Source organism: Bemisia tabaci, chromosome 9, assembly GCF_918797505.1.
Source record: "Bemisia tabaci chromosome 9, PGI_BMITA_v3".
NCBI classification, from domain to species: domain Eukaryota; kingdom Metazoa; phylum Arthropoda; class Insecta; order Hemiptera; family Aleyrodidae; genus Bemisia; species Bemisia tabaci.
Genome location: NC_092801.1, coordinates 9127347 through 9148086, shown reverse-complemented (window position 1 = coordinate 9148086; position 20740 = coordinate 9127347). Strand labels below are relative to the sequence as shown.

At 38.9% G+C, this 20740-nt stretch overlaps 1 protein-coding gene across 14 annotated transcripts in view; it reads right to left on the bottom strand.

Moving 5' to 3' along the window:
* The window catches only part of LOC109030939 (uncharacterized), an 88680-nt gene that overhangs the window by 36002 nt on the left and 31938 nt on the right, over positions 1-20740 (bottom strand). For 2 of the 14 annotated variants that reach the window (XM_072304183.1, XM_072304175.1), the window contains exons 3-4: positions 6419-6544; positions 2906-3037 (exon numbers count right to left, since the gene is read on the bottom strand). The exons of 5 other annotated variants lie outside the window; for them this stretch is intronic. In XM_072304183.1, the coding sequence (XP_072160284.1) occupies positions 2906-2944 (39 nt within the window). In that variant the 5' untranslated portion in view covers positions 2945-3037; positions 6419-6544. Of the gene's footprint in view, positions 1-2905; positions 3038-5553; positions 6303-6418; positions 9068-20740 lie in introns of those variants that run through there. 7 more of the 14 variants (XM_072304184.1, XM_072304176.1, XM_072304180.1 and 4 more) reach the window with 6 other exon arrangements.

The following is a 20740-nucleotide window of genomic DNA, read 5'->3' as shown; positions in this document are numbered from 1 at the left end:
CTTTTAAAGCTTAAAAAAGCTCGTTGCCATATGGCAACAACATGTGGTAATTTCTTGCCGGAGTATCCACTTGTTTCCATATGGCAACAACATACAGTGCAGGAGAGGAATAGTGATACCAAGGCATAACTCTTGTGCGGGACTTTTGAAAAAAAGAGCTAAGAAAAAATGTTTTTTTGACTCTTCTAACATTACCAAATTCAAAAAGCGTCTAATGATGAATTTTAAGCTCCATTTTTGGACAGCACGACACATGATTGCGTCGGAGCCAGTATGTTGTTGCCATACGGCAACAGGAAAAATGTTGGGCCAGAAGTTTGCCGGTATGTTGTTGCCATATGGCATCTTGCCGTTTTTGAGTCGAAAATAATATTTCAATCATTTTTTTTCTTATCAGTCCATAAAATTTTCAATCTAGATAGTGTAGGCAATGACTGTGATTTTTTTCCCGTCTCTGAAGGCAAGCTAAGTCATTCAAAACATTCTTCAAAGTTGGGCTACTCGCGGCTACTCCTTGAAAATGGCCCCGTTAGAAAAACGGGATTATATACTTGATTTGGCAGCTCCAGTTCCCCCCACTACTATTTTTCTTAGGTTGGTAATGTTGTTAAGTTCCCTAGAATCCACACGGGATACCAATATGAGCATTCCTGAATTTACTATGAATTAAATAATTGCTGTTGCCATATGGCAACGCGATGCAGTAAAGGGTTAAGCAGCACTGCGTCAGGTATCCGCTTATGATGATTCGCATCAATTATGTATGGCCCCTGGATACAACTATTCGTGCTCTTAGGATGCATGTGCTGCCTGCCCGAAAATTGAAGGCAAATTAACTTTCTAACGCTAGTACGTGGATGGTGAGCGAAAGGATGTGCCAATTACGCCTAACTTTGGCCGAAAATTGAAACAACTTAGAATAATGTCATGTATAGTCAAATAGACTCTTAATTATCTATACCCTGTGAGAACTTGTCTTCATTTGAGGTGTTTTTGAAAGGTTTTTGCCGGATTTACCAGCGCAAAGTAGTGAAGTTTTGCAGTTTTCTCGAATAATTCCTCATTTTTGGTCCTAAATTAGATTGCTTATGTATGAGCACAAGCGACTACCACTTTCTTTTTTAAATGTTTTAATCTTCAGTACACCCATTACAACATTTTTAAAGGAGAAAGTGGTAGTCGCTTGGCTCATACATACATACATATGAGTCGCTTTTATAGCGCTCTTTGGCGCTTTACGACGCCTAATCGCCACAAAGCTCGGTCTTCCCACAGGTCATCAGGGAGTTGGCACTCCCTCATCTCGTTCAACACCCCCTGTCGCCAACCTCTCACTGGGCGTCCCCTACGTCTCCTCCCAGGAGGAACCCAATCAAGCATCTTTTTTGGCAGCCTCTCTTCAGTCATCCTATTGACATGACCATACCAGACAAGCTGTCTGGTCATGACGTCGAACACGATGTCATTAACACATAAACATCATACATAAACTATCTAATTTAGGACCGAAAATGAGTAATTATTCGAGAGAACTGCAAAACTTCACTACTTTGCGCTGGTAAATCAGGCAAAAACCTTTCAAAAACACCTCAAATAAGGACATGTTCTCAAAGGGTAGATGATTAAGAGTCGATTTGACCATACATGACATTATTCTAAGCTGTTTCAATTTTCGACCAAAGTTGGGGCCAAAATACCCTCTTTAATGGGACACATGCTTTCCGACTTGAGTGCTGAACAATCCGAATAGGGAAAAGGGTTGCCAAATTGTATATATATTACAGGAAAAATCTCTGCAGCCCTAATATCGACGGGAATATGATGGTCAAGGCCTCCGAATCTTTGTATCGTTACATTGCCGGAAAAATCGGGTCATTTCTTATTCCGGTCGCTCGTGCCGTAAAACACGCAATTGTATCGTCACGCACAATCCACTCTATGTATTTAATCGCGAAAAATTGATTTTACTGGTTTTCAAAACGACCGATATAATATTGATCCAGATACTGCCCTTAGAAAGTTGAGTTTTTGACGTCATCCTTCGAGGTAGTGACACCCTTGGTTTCTTCCACCTTGCTTTCATCAGTCGGCGTGACTCACATTTGCATTGGGCACTCAACGTAAAACTCGGATGAAAGCAAGGTGTGAAAGCTACCGCGGTGGAGGACGTCATTAACCGAATTTTTCAAAGGGCGATATCTCGATTAGTGTCGATCGTAGAGAGTTGCTGTTCGGACGGATCGTACTATCCTTAGCTAATCTACAAGGAACAAGCATCGGAACACGATTCTGTGACCAGCTCAAAAAACCCTTGTCACTCATTTTTACGGAAGAACGCCCCTTCATGAAAATTCTCGGCCATCTTGAACTGAAAAAAAATTCTCGGCGTTTTTACCAAGGTCCGTTGGTACCTTTACCATCTCACTTTTTTTTTACCAATTATTGGTAATTTTACCAAGACAGACTGGTGAGCTCACCTTAAAACCGGTATTTTTACTGTTTTTTTTAGGTAAGAATACCACTTTTATTGGTAATCAATTCCCGGTAACTTTGCCATTTATCTCGGTAATTCTACCATAGTCGATAAAGAATATTGGCGTTTTACCAAGATCCAGTAAAATTACCGAGAAATTTCAATAATTTTACCGTGATCTCTCGGTAAAATTACCAATTCCATAAATGGTAATCTTACCAAGAAAAAACTGGGATCAAATAGAACCTTAAATTCTTGGTAATTTTACCCTTTTCTTAGTAAATACACCGAGATTTATTTTTCAGTGTGCTTTGATATTGGAGTCTGAAGATTGGCAGTGATAAGTTTTGTGTTATAAGGTTGAATCCCCTTTTTGGCAGCTCCATATCTCGACTTGTCTATACTCTCCCTATATAAGTATTCTAGACTTACCGGTTTCATTTTCTTCATCAATAACGGGAGCCTTTTCATCCTTTGGATATACTTCGCCCCGTTTGGGGCTTCTCTCCGGAGACGGAGACGGCGAGCGACGGGGTGTTTCAGTATGTGGAGGGAGTCCAGCCGCTGTTGAAAAAAAAGAGAAAATTTGATTTAGAATCAGAGAATGACATAATGACAAACTGAAAACCTTCTAGCTTTTCTCCGCGAGAAGTTATCGGCAAGTACGAGAGTTAGTTCTTTTCGTAGTCCGGGCACTTACGGCGGCACGAGCGAATTTTCCGAACAGTCATCGCAAATAGGTCTGTTGCTCGGAAGAGATACAGTCGAATGAAAACTCTTCGAGATGGTAAACTCGGTTGAAAATAACGTCGAGCGCATCAAGAAGGTCTGAAATTCACCCCTCGGCGTGCAATCTGCGTAGTTTATAACACGCACTGAAAAAAAAATCTCGGTGTATTTACTAAGAAAAGGGTAAAATTACAAAGAATTCAGGGCTCTATTTGATCCCAGTTTTTTCTTGGCAAAATTACCATTTATGGAATTGGTAATTTTACCGAGAAATCTCGGTAAAATTATTGAACTTTCTCGGTAATTTTACTGGACCTTGGTAAAAGCGCCAATATTTTTTATCGGCTGTGGTAAAATTACCGAGATAAAATGGCAAAGTTACCGGGAATTGATCACCAATAAAAGTGGTATTCTTTCCTGAAAAAAACAGTAAAAATACCAGTTTTTAGGTAAGCCTACCAGTCTGTCTTGGTAATATTACCAATAATTGGTAAAAAAAAGTGAGATGTTAAATGTACCAACGGACCGTGGTAAAAACGCCGAGAACTTGTTTTTCAGTGCGCTTCTTGAAAACCGCGTATTTGCAGTATGTGTCATATGCAGTTTCTCTTGGTGGCCGGCAGTCAGGTTTGCCTAAAGAGAGACCTTACAGGAAATTAAAAAACAATCTCGCAAACTGTCACAAACTCTCTTTGCGTAATATTTTACTTGACTCAAAGCTTTTGTTTTTGCGAAATGAAGGAAGAAAAATAAAAGAAACGCTTTAAAAGGATGGAAATCAAACAATAGAAAAAGTTATAGTGAAATCATTTGTTTACTCAGGTTAGTTTCTCTCACTGCAAACTTGGTTGGCGGTGAACAAGGAAAACTGCCCGCAGACACGGGAAACTTGAAAAAGCATGTTATAAACTACGCAGATTGCTTTTTGAAACTTTTTGGATTTGCCCAATGTCATTTTTGTGCGATTTCACCCGCAAAGGGTATATTTATCTGGCTGTATCTCTTTGGATGTAACTGACTCATTCAGTATTCAATCGTTGAGTCTCGGTTGCATCTTTCACTTCAGCTCAAAATATCCATTTTCTAGAGATTTCACGCAGCCCTCCATCCCCCTTCCACGCGTAAAAATATAAACAGCTGCCCTTACAGATCGCGTGAGCCAAATTTGCTATAATTCCATTGGAAACCAGTCTTAGTGGATTTTTAACTATCATCTAATTTAAAGCTCTAAATATCGATTTTTACTCGAGCTTTAGCGCGATCCCCCCTTCCTACCAATAAAAACTATAAATGGCCACTTTTACGAAACACGTCGGGCGAATCAGAAACATGGATAAATAAGTCTAAAATTGCAGGTTTTTTGGTTAATTTTATGTGCATAAGGGTGCAATCAGGGTGGCAGAGAACGAAAGAAAGTTATGAAACATTAAAAACACTTCGTGAAATACTTCCGAAACTTCACATACCTGAGGAATTTCTGAAATTTATGACATTTTTTAAACACTGTTATCAGGGGCTAGGTATGCTACCCGCAGAAAAATGCAATGAGAACTGATTGCTCCCCCCTAATGCTCAAATGTAAACTTAAATTCCATGAATTTCTGGAATTTGCGGGAATATTACAAGAGAAATTTGCGTGCGCCAAGTGTGTAACGAATCGGTGTAAGTGTAAGCTTAATAGAGCTACGTGCGATTCTAAATGCCATAACGCATAGACGGAAAAAATAAGATTTGATGATTAGGCTGCTAATGATTCATTGATTTTTTCATTCGTATTTTTCTATTAAAAAAAAGAAAGATAAAAATACGTACTTTTAGATAATTATTAAGGTATAATAAATTCGCCGTCAAAACTTCAAAAAGTATCTTTGATAAGGAAACGTTTGGACTCTACTTATTTGTGCAGTCCGAAGTGTCATGAGTCTTTGAACCACACACATACTGTTATTAAACGTACACTAACACAAGTTTGTTACACACTTAATTTTGCAGTTAGACATAGAAGGAAAATCCTTGACCGTCCGTGAGGCCAGATTTGAAGTCAAACAAAATTTGGTCAAATCGCGTTCTGCCCAGGCTACTGAAGTCTACATTCATTTTGGAATCGACCAAAACTTTCAGGACGTTTCGTGATGTGTCCAAGTTTTGGCTTTTGCCCGTAACATATATAAATAATCATTAAGTTCATTATTAAGTTCATTAATTGTTGAATAATCATTAAGTGAAAGCGTGAGTTTTTCAAAACTTGTTTGGGCAACCTCTCCTTATCGACATTCTTTGTACATGTAAATTTTCATTGTCCATACTATACTGCGAACTGCCTGGACATGCCGTCGTGGACGATTTATCACCTGGCAAATTCTGTCATCATGGACACAGTCCCGTCTCGAGATGCTATCACATCACCGCCAAAAATCCATTTCAGTTGTCCTCAACATATCTTGTTCGTTTCGTCAAAGGCCACACATCCAGGGGGGAGGCGTGAATAATCGATTATCGATATTTCCCTAGATTATCGCTATGTGGTAAAGAATAGATTAATAAGGTTTTCATTGATCCTTTTTCGTAGGTATAAATGGCAAATCAATCGATATATCGAAAAACGAGCCATATCCCTGCACCCTTCACTACCATAGAGCACGATACTTTTCACGGTGGTGTCGTATATCCGGTGATCAACCTTCTATACAGAGAAAAATGTGAGCCACACTGGGAAAAAAACACATTGGATCTAGAGTCCAGACTCTTAAAAACATCGACAAGAAAAAATACTCATGATTCAATCAGATTTAAGATTAAATCAAGAACCAAGCTTCTTAATTTGAGCGGATTTCCCTTTGATTTAAGCTTAAATCTGATTGAATCAAGAGTCCTTTTTCTTGTCAATGTTTTCAAGAGTCTGGATTCTAGATCCAATGTGGTTTTCTTCCAGTGCTCGGTGGTTTGAGGTTTGAGGCTCAAAAACATTCTCAAAAACAACGAGGTATATTTATTTGTCATTGTTTTTATATTATTTTATTTAAGTGATGATATGCAGAACTCAGATCAAATACTGAGCTATTGACCGGTTATCACCACAGTGATAAGTAAACTCAGGCCATGCTTTAATCAAAAAACAATGTGCAAAGGATATTTATTTATTTATTTCTAAAAAATTTACCATGTATTCATTCTGAGAAGCCGAAAACTGAAGAAATTTCGATAAAAAGAACTTACCGATTACAGCGGGCCATGTTTCTCTCAATCGTCTAATCCATCTAATGGTTTCAACTGAGGGCAAAGAATCGCTAAAATCCTCCTCCACCTCTCTCCTTCCGAAGAAAAATCTTTAACTCCCGCGATCTGAAAAGATGGCGCCAGGATTACCAATCCACAGTCCATCCGCCTAAGACACTATTCACCCACACGTTTTTACCCAAAACTTTTCAATAGAGATGTTGCATGTATGAGGAATTTGCGATTTGACTATTGATTATTGCGTAAAAGTTCGCGAGTAACACGATGGTGCCACTGGTTTTCTCTGAAATCAACTTCCAATTTAAAAAAAAAACTCTCAAGTTGAAGCCAAAATGGAGGGAATATCCCACGCTATCCTGAGAGTCCACATCTACATCAAGACAAACTCTCCATGCAAAGATAGGGAGCAAATACATTAGCAGGGTTGCCGTGTTTTCTGTTTGAGGCTAGTTGAGCTTGGGAGTTGATTTCAGAGAAAACCAGTGGCACCATCGTGTTACCCTCGAACTTTTACGTAAGAATCAACAGTCAAATCGCAAATTCATCACACATGCAACATCTCCATTCACGGATATTCACCCAGAACTCTTCTTACCTAAACATTTTTCATAAAGTTGGAAGTGGCCTAAGGTACAATTAAACACTGATCTCGTGGTCATGCCTGATGCGTAACTGAAAGCTTGAAGTTAAAAATAAAGTTCGCCTTCAACTCGATAGATACAAATTGAGCGACTCAGGAGTTGAAATAAGTGTATCACGCAACTTACATTTTGTAGTTTCGTATGATGTCTGGGGACGATCGACTTTCGTTGTAATCTTTACATTTTCAGTAACCACCAAAGCGAAATGTTCAATATCTTTCACTCGATTCTCGCAGCCGAAAAATATTTTGATATTGACACTGAGAAAAGTTGTAAAAGTTAGACTTGAGCATTGGTCTCATGGACTGGTCTGAATGACAAGGAACTGGAGCTATGAACTCCTTCAACTCGACTTCTAGTCCAAAATAGCCTAAAAAGGCCTTTTTAGGCCATTTTTTCAAAATGGAGGAAAATGCTCACCGGATACGCGGTAGTAAACTTCAGATTCGGATTTAGCAACCCACAAAACATAAAGTAAGCCAAAAAAAATCGCTGTGTACCCGAAATTCCAGGTAGCCTCATTTTTAGCTACCAGGCGCCTGGACTACTACTTCAATATTAAGCTTCCATCGCCTTGCTAAGGCGAAGGGATACAACTATTTGAAGTCTCCGGAACGCGTAAGGTATCACGCCTCAATTGAAGGCGTTTTCTAGTTTACTATCTTTGCACAACGGGATTTTCTGGTCCCATAACGTTCGGAGCATGGAAGAAAGGGGATGACTGATCTGCCGAGGTACTTCCACGGTTACGCGCGCATCCCCATGTTTTCCATTTTTGTATATTACTTTCTCGAATGTCCGTCGATTCCACAATCAACTAGAAAATTGATTGTGAACTCGAAATTTGCTCGGACATGATTTGGTTCTAATTTCAGATTTTTAAACATATTTTGTTATATACCAAATTGTTTTGAATTATATTGTTGATTTGAGTTCCTTTTGGCATGGGAACGGAGTTCCCCTGTCTTTACAATCGTTCCGTTGCTATTGCTATGTGATTCCCTATGCCTCTGCGACCTTGAGCGTTTCGCCCAGTCTTCGATTTTTGGTTGATTTTCCGATGTATCAAAAACCGTTGTATTTTTTAGCCAATCATGTCTCTACGTCAAGTTGTGTTGATTTCTAAAATTCGCTTTCAGCGAGTTTTTTTCCACCTTGAGATGTCGTGTCTGACTGGTAAATCTGCGCAGAACCACGAAGTTCCGATTTTGGGCAAATTCTTTTTTTTGGGAGGTTCCGATTGGTTATTTTTCGCCATCAGTTTTCAGTTCGTTGGTGCAAAAGATCGCCTACATCGTTGCTCTTGAGAAGCCGCCATTATCCCACCTCAAATTTTAAACATAGATATAAAGAAATAATAACCATCGTACAAGGTGGAAAATTGCTCTGGAGGACCCGTTACGGATATATGAGCCAAAATCAGAACTCGATTGATGGATTTAATCCATGAATACAAAAATATTGCCTCAGCTTACTGCCGCGATCGCAAATGCATGTTGAGATGAACCTTGTGACATATGCCAGCATAGGTAAACAATGTCTCACAGAGTAATGCGCTTAATCCGTTGTCTTTTAGAACGCCAGTGGCCGAACTGCCAAAATCTCAAGGTCGTCTTTTGTGAAGCCCCGCTCAGCGTCCGAGATCACTTATCTGTCCTCTTTTCTCACCATTGAACCGAGTGGCGAAATGGCTCAGTTAGTACGACACCATTCTGACTCTGGGAGAGTGTCACTTTATGTGCGAGCGGGGGTTTGAATCTCGCAGGGGACAGCTAATTTTTACTGGTTGTATTGAATGTTTTAGACCAATCATCAAACAATAATTAATACTTGGCAACTTAGGAAGCACATAGGTCCCTTATGATGCGTATTCGGGCATATGTGTAGACTAAAAATATCATATGTAGGGTGTCCCAAAAGTACCGGGACTGGTTCTGTAACTTCAAAAGTAAGATAGATACAGACATGAGTTTGGTCTCATTTTAAAGATCAACTCAATACCTATCGATTAAAACCAAGATCAGCTCAATCGAAAAAAATTGACCGAGTCATGACAATTTGAAATTAGTGAGGAAAATTTACCCCTACGGTTTTTAGGAAGATTTTTCGCTTACCAGGATTCAAAAAGTTAATATTCGTATCCACTTTCCTCCGAATCTTCCATAACTTCCTTTTGCTTTTCAAAGTACCGTCCATCAAACCGGATGCACTTTTTCATGCGCTCTTGCCACTTATCCAACATTGTTTCCCTGAATTCTTCCTCTGGGATGGAGTGGAAGAAGTTTTGAATTGCATTCTGGATTTCGGTCTTCGATACGAATCTTCGTCCGCGAAGCTCCTTTTTAAGCGTAGGAAACATCCAAAAATCACATGGAGCCAAGTCAGGGCTATAAGGGGGATGAGGGATTGTTTCAACTCCATTTTTACTCATAAATTCACGTGTTAAGCTCGATGTGTGAGGCCGCGCATTGTCTTGATGGAGTATCCACGAAGCTTTCAAGTCCGACCGTTTCCGGGAAATGTGCATTCTCAACTCCTTTAGTACTTTGCAATAATACGCACTGTCAACTGTTGTGTTTGATGGTACAAAATGTTGATAAATGACACCTCGAAAATAAAAAAACAGAATAAGCATCACTTTATCGGCCGACTTTTCGATTTACGGCAATGAAGAATCTTCCTTAAAAACCGTAGGGGTAAACTTTCCTCGCTAATTTCAAATTGCCATAACTCGGTCAATTTTTATTCGATTGAGCTGATCTTGGTTTTAATCGATAGGTATTGATTTGATCTATAAAATGAGATCAAGATTATGTCTGTATCTATCTTACTTTCGAAGTTACAGAACAAGTCCCGGTGCTTTTTGGACACCTTATGTATACACTTTACGCCGAAAAAGCGAACCTGAAACTTAAATGCGTTAACTTCCGAAAACCATATATAATCCAACGAAAATAAATAATTGGTACATAACAGCTTTCTTGTATGCAAAGAAAATAATTAAAAATGTTAAAAAAGAGATGTCAACACAAAATTACATAGCCCCTTCAATTCAGAAGATACTACAAACGAACTGTACCTTAACATTTTCATATCCTAGAAGCTAACGTTCCCATGACGAATATTGCTATCGCTAGCGATTGCAAAATCCAACTTGTTTTTTCTTGAAATTCTCAGACGCTTTTGATCAAATGAGGAACACAAGTATCTGAGAAGTTGGTAGACAAATATTCAAAAATTTTCCTGGAAATTAGTGATTTGGTACGCTATAAATTTGGTAACGCCTGAAGCCTTATACGCGGCGTTTCTGCTTAGCGCGGCTTTAAAATAAAAAAGCTTTGAAATAAACTCGTATTATTCAACATTATGTTTAATTTTTATGTTTAATATTATTTTGACGGACACTTTTTCAAAAAAATCAATAGCACTAGGTCAGACGGACATTTATCATTAAGTTGTCATCTATTAGGGATTATACGTACATTTCAAAGTAATTTGAGAGTGATTCCCTTGTTGCTTGGCAATGAGAGAGAAAAAAAAACACTTTGCCAAGAAGCTGCGAGCCTGTCTGTGAATGTCTATCCTTCGACACAATTAGACCACTAAACATGCATGCGATATCAATGGATGGATACTTGTTTTTGTCTCGAAATTGCACGCAAAACATGACGAAAGTTTAAAAAATTGTAAAAGGTCAACTCATAAATTTAGACCCAGAGTTTTCCTCGTTGATCGATTCGAACGTTCCACTCTCCTTAAAACCGTGGTATTCCAGAATCGAATATGAGGCCTCAATTCGAGTAAAGTGCTCTTAGCAAAAAAAGCACTTTACTTTGGCCTTTGAATTCCTAGCCAAATTCGCACATGCAAATACTAACCGCTGAAGGAGGACGTCGCTTTTTTTAAAATCGTGATGTGCAAATTCGATTGTACAAGTTTGTGATTTTCGAGGTTTCCCTACAGTCATCTCAGTTGGAGATAGTAAGTTTTGCACTTGGATGTCCAAAACTAAAGTGAGGGGCTCAGAGGCCAAGTATAAGTGCAGAGAGAAATACATGCTTGAAGTTTCTAAATTATATGGATCCTCATGGCGAAAAGAAAGTTCAAACTGACTTTTCGATGCTTATAAACATTGTACCGTGAGAGCGAATTTTTCACAAAATATAGAAATTCAGAGTAAGTCATACTTGCAATAATTCATATTTCAATTTTTTTCAAAAACTGCACTCATGCGCCTCGCCCTCCAAGCCCCTCAACTGGTCAGATTTATTAAAAATCAGTAAAACTACACCAGACATTGCTTAATCTCTTCTAAAATTGAATTATTTTAACAGAGAACGAAGTAACATTCTACGTTGAAACTTTGTAAGAGTTCTCTTTACTCGAAGGGAAAAAACCAATTTCAGATCTGAAATTGGTTTTGTAAAGCTCTGCAGAGCTTTGAATTCAATTCGAAGTCAAATTCGAATTCAGCGTGAAAAACTACATAGGAAACAATCATCACCTTTTGTTTTCAACCTTTGGTTGAATTCACGATCGAATCGATTGATCAAATCGAAAATTCTTTATATTTTTTAACTACAGTGTCTCTTAAGTCGTTTAAGCTAAAAAAAAAATCCGTCAAGATTCTGGAAAGTAAAGGCGCTTTAAAAGTATTCTGGGGCTATAATAGCTAAATCACCGGGAGTAAATCCCGTTATATTATTAAAAAGAAACTGACTCCATAGTTTAATGCCTTAGTTACTTGAATACGATTATTTTAAGCACTCAAACATTTATACCACCAATTTTATCCATGGGGTGATATCCTGAGAGCCGATAATATCACGAATTTCCCATAGAACCTTTCAAAAATGGCTTGCTTTTTGGGCAGCCGATTCGGTCATCGAACCGGGATTTAAATGGAAGCTGATAATAACACAAAGCTCTGAGAAAAATTTTGAGATGAGTATAGGAACGGTTTGTAAATAACGAGGAGAGGCGGGCAAAGCGGCTAAAATCCTATCTAATTTTTGCCATTATTCTGTTGAATGGATGTTGCCGCGGACTGCTAACTGTGTCCACACATGGTTTCTGTTCTGGTTCTGGTTTTCTGATATGCATATCGATACGTCAGTATTTTTACACGTAGAATCCAATGTTCACGTCAGGGAGTCGACACATTTCGATTTTTTCGATTTTATACGGAAAATTGATGGTTTTTTGGGATTGAAATTATTATTGTTTCATGAAAAATAAATGCACCCAAAATGACTATAGCATATTGATTTTTACATATTTGCACTCACGAAATTGGTTGGTAAATTCAACGAGTGGGTGCATCGACTTGGCATATCAAGTTTTATGCAATTTTTTACGGCAAATCGGTAGATTTTCGGGATGTAGATTGCTTACTTTTAATTCATGAATGAATAAAGCATGGACATGGTTGAACTTCTTCGCATGGAAATACGTTTAAAATAACAAAATCAAGACATATCTAATGTAATTGCATTTATATCGAGTCAATTTCTTTTCAATAATATAACGGGATTTATAATGCCGGTGATTTGGGTATTTTAGCCCCAAAATACCTTTAAATCGACTTTATCTTTCAGGAGTTCGACAAAATTTTTTCTTTCTTTGCTTAAATTATTACGTAGCATTTTTCTTTAAGAATCTGATAAGATTTTGCTTGAGGCAGATCAAAAAACTTAAATTCGATCGAATAGCTTTCTACATTCACAATACACGGTCTCGTCAAGGTGCGTCTTTGACCTCGCAGTGTTGGATCGTGAATTCTCTTGTTGTGCTGTTTGCCTATTTTGAAATCTCTGTAAATGAAAACTAAAGGAGTTGATATGTGCGAGTTAATGATGCGCCTTATCAACACATTGTGTTGGAGTTCACTGCTTGTTTTTTTTTCCAGTGTACGTCCAATTAAGGGTTTAAGCCACGTATGTGCTGGCTGGAGCAATCTGCCACAATCCGTGGCAAAAAGCACTAGGAAAATAGCAACTTGAAATTTGAGGGTTTTGTTGGAGCATGGCGCCACACTGTGGCGATGGGATCGGATTTTTCCCGAGATCCGAGCCTTACTTATCACCTCCAAGTCTGTTTTATTTCAGTAAGAAATTCCGGTCCAGAATCAAGGGAGTTGTCTTTTTTACTATAGGATAGGCAGCGGCCACCCGTCTTAATTTTTTTTGGGGGGTGTGGCGAGGAAAAGCGAGAGCTCGTACGATCCTGATCGTCAGATTGCAAGCCTTCCGGAAAGGATCGAGCTTCAGCAGATCAAGCCACAAATTTTGGGTGCCAGATGCTCGTCGGGACGCCTGGGTTCGGGCGCCAACACACTCGAAGTGCGTGATCAAAAATAAAATTTTCCTGAGGTGAGGACAGGTTCTGCAGGAAGGAACAATGAGAGCAAATTTTAAACGTACTAGAGTCAATTTTTATTGACAAGAAAAGAAACTACTTTTGGAACACAATTACAAACTTAAAAAATTCTCAAGACAAAAAAAATAAAAACTAAATACGAGATCAAAAATTAGGACGATTGAAGGTGAATGTTGTTGATCGGATTGGCTTTTTTTTTTTAAAATAGGTACTTTGAAAGGAACGGAAAGGGGACAAAAAGGGTTCGAACTTTCGAATGAATTACTCTTCAATTATTTATTTTACTTTAAATCCCCCAAACAACCGGTGCTACTCACCACGTGCACTCAATCTTGAATGGTAGATTCAGGATACGAAATAAATATTTTCCAAAATAAATTCCAATAACAACCAAAATCCCAGGTGCTACTCAACACGTGCACACTTGGAAATTGATCAATTATGAGAGATTTATTTTTCATGATTAAATTAAATTGAATATAATTAAATTAGATGTGCTTCCGAATAAGAATAAAATTCGTTTAAATAAATTTCAACAAGAGATTACTAATTAAAAAACCCATGCTCATGCATTCATCCACCATAGGAGCCTCCCAGAAATGGGTGCGTCCCACAAGAGCATAATTACGATGAGATATCAAGCCCTCATTTGCAAGCGTGCTACTTGCCACGTGCACAGCTACGCCAAGGAAGGGATCCGAAAAATCGGACCCTCGCCGCGAGGTACCGGTCGGGACCCCATCAAATTCATTTCATCTACCTTCCACATGCATCGACCAACTTCATTCGACTTCAAAAAGTTAAATATACAATCAAATAAATTCATTCTTACATCAAATGATTTGCCTAAATTAGCTTTGCGACTTTCTTGAGTAAATTTGCTGAAACCAATTAACTAATAAAGCAAAAATAATAAAAAAACCGACTTTTTTCAGGAGTCTGAACGACCGAGACGTCGTGCGCACGCTAAACAGCTGTGTAGTCGGGTCCGGATCGCTCCGCGAGAGCGCTCGAGTGGCGCGCGGCGGCCGACCGGTGTACTACGGTATTCCGCTACTTCACCGTCCCTACAGAGTGCGCTACTGTCGCCATCACCTGCTACCGTTTTAGTCATCGAAATTTTTACATATGATTAAATACTTATTCGAACTTAAGTGACGGGAAAAATTTCCGTCACAGGGGGGTCGTCAACTTCTAGGGGGATTTTTTTAGGATTGGGCCGGGGTGGCTAGGCTATACCGCCACCTAGAATAGGCTAATATCTCTTGATTTCTACATCAACCATGAGTTTACATACCTACCTACTGATCCAGCAGTGATTTCAATTGTATCATATCAAATGTAAGGTAATCCAAAGTATATGCTTGGCCCACGGTCAGCTTATGCAACTTACTGGAATAAGAAAAGGCTCATCCATTTCAAAATTGGCTTACATAGTGATCAAAAGTCTGTTTTGCTTTCTATTCAGTAGGTGTTCGTGGAGTCCACGAACACTTCTGGGTGTTCATGGACTCCACGAACACCTTAAATCAATATTAAGTGTTCGTGGAGTCCATGAACCAAGTTTTCACAAATTATTCAAAGCTCTGCTTACACATGACTTTTGATGAGGATTTTCAACTGCTTTTCAGGAAGACTTTAAACTTCCAAACTTGAATTTTTAAAAACTTGGAACTTGTGCAAACATACGTACAATGCCAAATTTATTCAATTATTTAAAATAAAATTTGTGTTCGTGGAGTCCACGAACGTGGATAAATTGAACACACTAATTTAGGATTTTTGTTCGTGGTGTCCATGAACTGTGAACAGAAAGAAGCGATACCGTTTTTTTTTTACAATTCCATTTTGCGAAATTTTCATTCTGCACTTAATAGCTTTAACAAATAATTTTTTTCGGCGTATACTTTTTGCCAAATTTGGGAGGAAATACCTACAGATTTAAGAGCGTTGAATGTAATTCAAACTCCTAGGAAAAATGAAAGGGTTCGTACGGTGAACGCTCTCCAACGTCCATACGTTGGCCCCTTGTTGTCATGGGAACGGAGTTCCCCATGATATTACAATCGTTCCGTTGCTATCGCTATGGGATTCCCTATGCCTCTGCGACCTTGAGCGTTTCGCCCAGTCTTCGATTTTTGGTTGATTTTCCGATGTATCAAAAACCGTTGTATTTTTTAGCCAATCATGTCTCTACGTCAAGTTGTGTTGATTTCTAAAATTCGCTTTCAGCGAGTTTTTTTCCACCTTGAGATGTCGTGTCTGACTGGTAAATCTGCGCAGAACCACGAAGTTCCGATTTTGGGCAAATTCTTTTTTTTGGGAGGTTCCGATTGGTTATTTTTCGCCATCAGTTTTCAGTTCGTTGGTGCAAAAGATCGCCTACCTCGTTGCTCTTGAGAAGCCGCCATTATCCCACCTCAAATTTTAAACATAGATATAAAGAAATAATAACCATCGTACAAGGTGGAAAATTGCTCTGGAGGACCCGTTACGGATATATGAGCCAAAATCAGAACTCGATTGATGGATTTAATCCATGAATACAAAAATATTGCCTCAGCTTACTGCCGCGATCGCAAATGCATGTTGAGATGAACCTTGTGACATATGCCAGCATAGGTAAACAATGTCTCACAGAGTAATGCGCTTAATCCGTTGTCTTTTAGAACGCCAGTGGCCGAACTGCCGAAATCTCAAGGTCGTCTTTTGTGAAGCCCCGCTCAGCGTCCGAGATCACTTATCTGTCCTCTTTTCTCACCATTGAACCGAGTGGCGAAATGGCTCAGTTAGTACGACACCATTCTGACTCTGGGAGAGTGTCACTTTATGTGCGAGCGGGGGTTTGAATCTCGCAGGGGACAGCTAATTTTTACTGGTTGTATTGAATGTTTTAGACCAATCATCAAACAATAATTAATACTTGGCAACTTAGGAAGCACATAGGTCCCTTATGATGCGTATTCAGGCATATGTGTAGACTAAAAATATCATACGTAGGGTGTCCCAAAAGTACCGGGACTGGTTCTGTAACTTCAAAAGTAAGATAGATACGGACATGAGTTTGGTTTCATTTTAAAGATCAACTCAATACCTATCGATTAAAACCAAGATCAGCTCAATCGAATAAAGATTGACCGAGTCATGACAATTTGAAATTAGTGAGGAAAGTTTACCCCTACGGTTTTTAGGAAGATTTTTCGCTTACCAGGATTCAAAAAGTTAATATTCGTATCCACTTTCCTCCGAATCTTCCATAACTTCCTTTTGCTTTTCAAAGTACCGTCCATCAAACCGGATGCACTTTTTCATGCGCTCTTGCCACTTATCCAACATTGCTTTCCTGAATTCTTCCTCTGGGATGGAGTGGAAGAAGTTTTGAATTGCATTCTGGATTTCGGTCTTCGATACGAATCTTCGTCCGCGAAGCTCCTTTTTAAGCGTAGGAAACATCCAAAAATCACATGGAGCCAAGTCAGGGCTATAAGGGGGATGAGGGATTGTTTCAACTCCATTTTTACTCATAAATTCACGTGTTAAGCTCGATGTGTGAGGCCGCGCATTGTCTTGATGGAGTATCCACGAAGCTTTCAAGTCCGACCGTTTCGGGAAATGTGCATTCTCAACTCCTTTAGCACTTTGCAATAATACGCACTGTCAACTGTTGTGTTTGATGGTACAAAATGTTGATAAATGACACCTCGAAAATAAAAAAAACACAATAAGCATCACTTTATCGGCCGACTTTTCGATTTACGGCGATGAAGAATCTTCCTTAAAAACCGTAGGCGTAAACTTTCCTCGCTGATTTCAAATTGCCATAACTCGGTCAATTTTTATCCGAACATTACGATACTTTACGCCGAAAAAGCGAACCTGAAACTTAAATGCGTTAACTTCCGAAAACCATATATAATCCAACGAAAATAAATAATTGGTACATAACAGCTTTCTTGTATGCAAAGAAAATAATTAAAAATGTTAAAAAAGAGATGTCAACACAAAATTACATAGCCCCTTCAATTCAGAAGATACTACAAACGAACTGTACCTTAACATTTTCATATCCTAGAAGCTAACGTTCCCATGACGAATATTGCTATCGCTAGCGATTGCAAAATCCGACTTGTTTTTTTTTTTTTTTCGTGCGCTTTCTCAAAATGATGTTTGCTATGCAGATGGCACATTACAAAGTTTTTGGCGACATTTTGGCTTTGGCAACGTTGCTGTGACGTCCTGTCGGCGGGTGGGATATTGCCTCGGATATCTTGGAAACTTATCGCGTTTTGCGTTGATATCGTTTTAATGAGGGGCATAGCCGTCCACCGAAAACGAGATATCGCTGGTCGATTGTTGCATCGTTTTATCAAATGATCCTGATCGGTCCTAGCAATGCTTTTTATCGACCATGGTCGCTTGAAATCGATTCAAAAATCGAGCTGCTGTTTGGACTGACTCCAGTCATTGACGTTACTTTAGATATGAATAGAATTAGATAGGAATAGCCATGTGTTAACAATGTGTTTCAAGTGCTGGTCGGCTAGTTGCGTACTGGAGCCTACGAATATTATCGACAGCTTTTGAGTGTATTTTGCAGTAAAAGAGGCTCTTCGCGTCTTGTCTCTTATTAGCATTTAATTTATTTTTATTTCCTATATTTTTGTTAAAAATGAAAGTAATTTTGCACCAATGATTGGTCATTCTTTAGGTGGAAGGAACTTTGGACCTCTCTGTATCCGTTATCGGCTGAAGTGGGCACCAGGGGAAAAGGTAGGGAGGGGTGACACGCGAGTATACACTCCGCGCGCTTCGAAAAGAGCGCGCCGCGCCAACTTTGAACGGTCATAAATTTTGACCCATCCATTTCCCCAGGTTCAACGATAGCTCGTTTTCAAGCTTGAATCAAGAGCTTTCGTTTAAATTGGTTTTTGTAAGGATTCATACGTTCTTTTTTTAGAGAAAAACCCGAAAAACTAAATTTTTTGGGCTTGAAAAATCAAAGAATGATTTTTTCCACATTAAAAAATTACCAAAAACAGACCTTAATATACATCAAATGAAAGGTCTTGTCAAGAGCTTTCATTTGAGCCCACGATCAAGTTGATCTGTTGCTTCGTTCAAAAGTTATGGCGGTCTGTGCGTTTGACCTTTGACCCCCTCTCCCCCTTCCCCTTTGGAGGGCTAGACGGAAAATGTCACCGGATTTAGGCCTCTCCGATGAACCGTTATGATTCCTGAAAGTATGGATGGAAAATCTCTTGCGGTCATTACCTATGGAAAATGGGACAGCCTCAATTTAAGACTACAGTTGAGCACTTGCATTTAATTACTTCATTGTTAGTACGCCTTCAGATGAGTCTTACTCAAAATGACTGCTTCACTGCAGACAAGCTCCTTTGTCTGTAGTATTCACTTTTTTTCATTATTTTTTAAAAATTAATACAACTAATAAACATTTGAAGCATTTTTTCTCGCAGTCAACATGACTTATGTTTGGTTGTTATAACTGTTACAAAAGACTTTAGGAAGGTCCTAAAAAGTGGTCACAAAAGTAGGTAGGTTTATGAGTGATTGTGTAATTTAGACTGAATCTGTCATAAAATTTTTTGTGTGAGATTTTAATTTCACTAAATTAATATTCCTCAATAAGAAATGTCTGTCACCCGTGATTTTAAAGTGGGGCCAGTTTGAAATATGAACACAAAAACAAACAGAAAAAAAAAGAGAGAGAAAACGCACTCACTTTGACTGCACGCAATCCTGCGTCGCACGAAAGCAGCAATAATTGACGTGTCCAACTGAAGCCACTTACAGGAGTTCAGGGATCGCTTTGTGATGGTAAATTTAAGAAATCTACACTGTGAGATCGTGGATGGCGTTATTATTTTCTGAAAAAATTGGTTATACTTTTCTGGTAGATTTAAGTAAAATATCTGATGAAAAATGAAGTGATATCCCACAAAAAAACCCTTGGGAGGGTGCCATTCGGACGGCAAACAGAGAACTTGACCGTCCCGATTTTACAGACAAACATATATGATATGAGAAATCGGGACGGAAATTAATTCTAGGGTTTGTCTCATGCCGGTAGGCCAGCCATTTTTCTAAAAAAAATAAATGAATAAAAAAAGGAAAAAATACAAAAATTGCCGTCATGCCGCAGACATGTTTGACAAATCACTTTAGCATTGGGTACCATTTCTATGATGGGTACCTATTGGAATCTGCTTTTGATTTAGCAGAAGTCAAAATATTCACTTATATTTGATAAAATTGCAGAAGTTGCTCCTTTTCTGCGGCATGGCGGCAATTTTTGGCGCGTATACGTAGTATACCGCCTTTGCGATCGTTTCGAACCCTGCTCGATACAATAACCGAGTCCCTTAGTTCCTTACCGAAAAGTGACTACCGCGAACTTCTGAGGTTTTCCAAAGCGTGTAAAAAGTTTATTTATCCGTCAATAATTATGATTTAAAGTTGTTTCTCATTCTGGGGCTCGCTAGTTTATGTGCAGTGAATACCAAGCGTCTACGTTACTTGGTTTTTTTTAAAAAAAGCCTAAGAGTACGACGCGCTGATTTAAAATATGCATATATAAGCGGAAGCAAGCGAACTGATTCGAGGATGGCTGACCAGTTCGGCACTCCTTAAATGAGAATTTCACTCACTCCGTTTTGTTCAAAACGTTGCTTTGACATATCTCCACACCACTGTTATCCTTTTCAAAAGTTGGTACTCCTTGCTCTGATAGCCGGGGCCAGCAGGATAGTGGTAAGTGCAATCTGTGATGAGCCTCGAGACTCATTAGACCATTTGCTAAACGTGGCTCATACTGGAGTCCACTCAGCCCTCTCGTCCCCACGCTCCTGATCACTGCGTCGGCGTCACGAAGAACAATGGGCTTGGGCCGCCTTGGGTCCCAACGCGGCCGATACCCGTACCCCAATTACTCACGCTTCATTAACCATTTCACCGTCACGCTAGGATTCGTCCAATTTTCAAAAAAAATTGTTTCGCGTGTATTTAGCAATTTTTTCCTTACTCTCCGTTAAAACACAAATACAAAGAGACCACATTCAGAAAAATCGGCCGAATAGAAGAGAAGTTACAGTAATCGAAATCCGAAGAAATCAACAAAACCTCGACTTCTCGATACGAAAAATAAAATGAAGGGGAAAAAAAGAAAGTATAAATTACAATTAAATATAATTGACCTCAGAATTTGACAAGCAATTCATTTATATACCTAACGCTGAAAAAACTGCGAGAAATTACAAAAAAT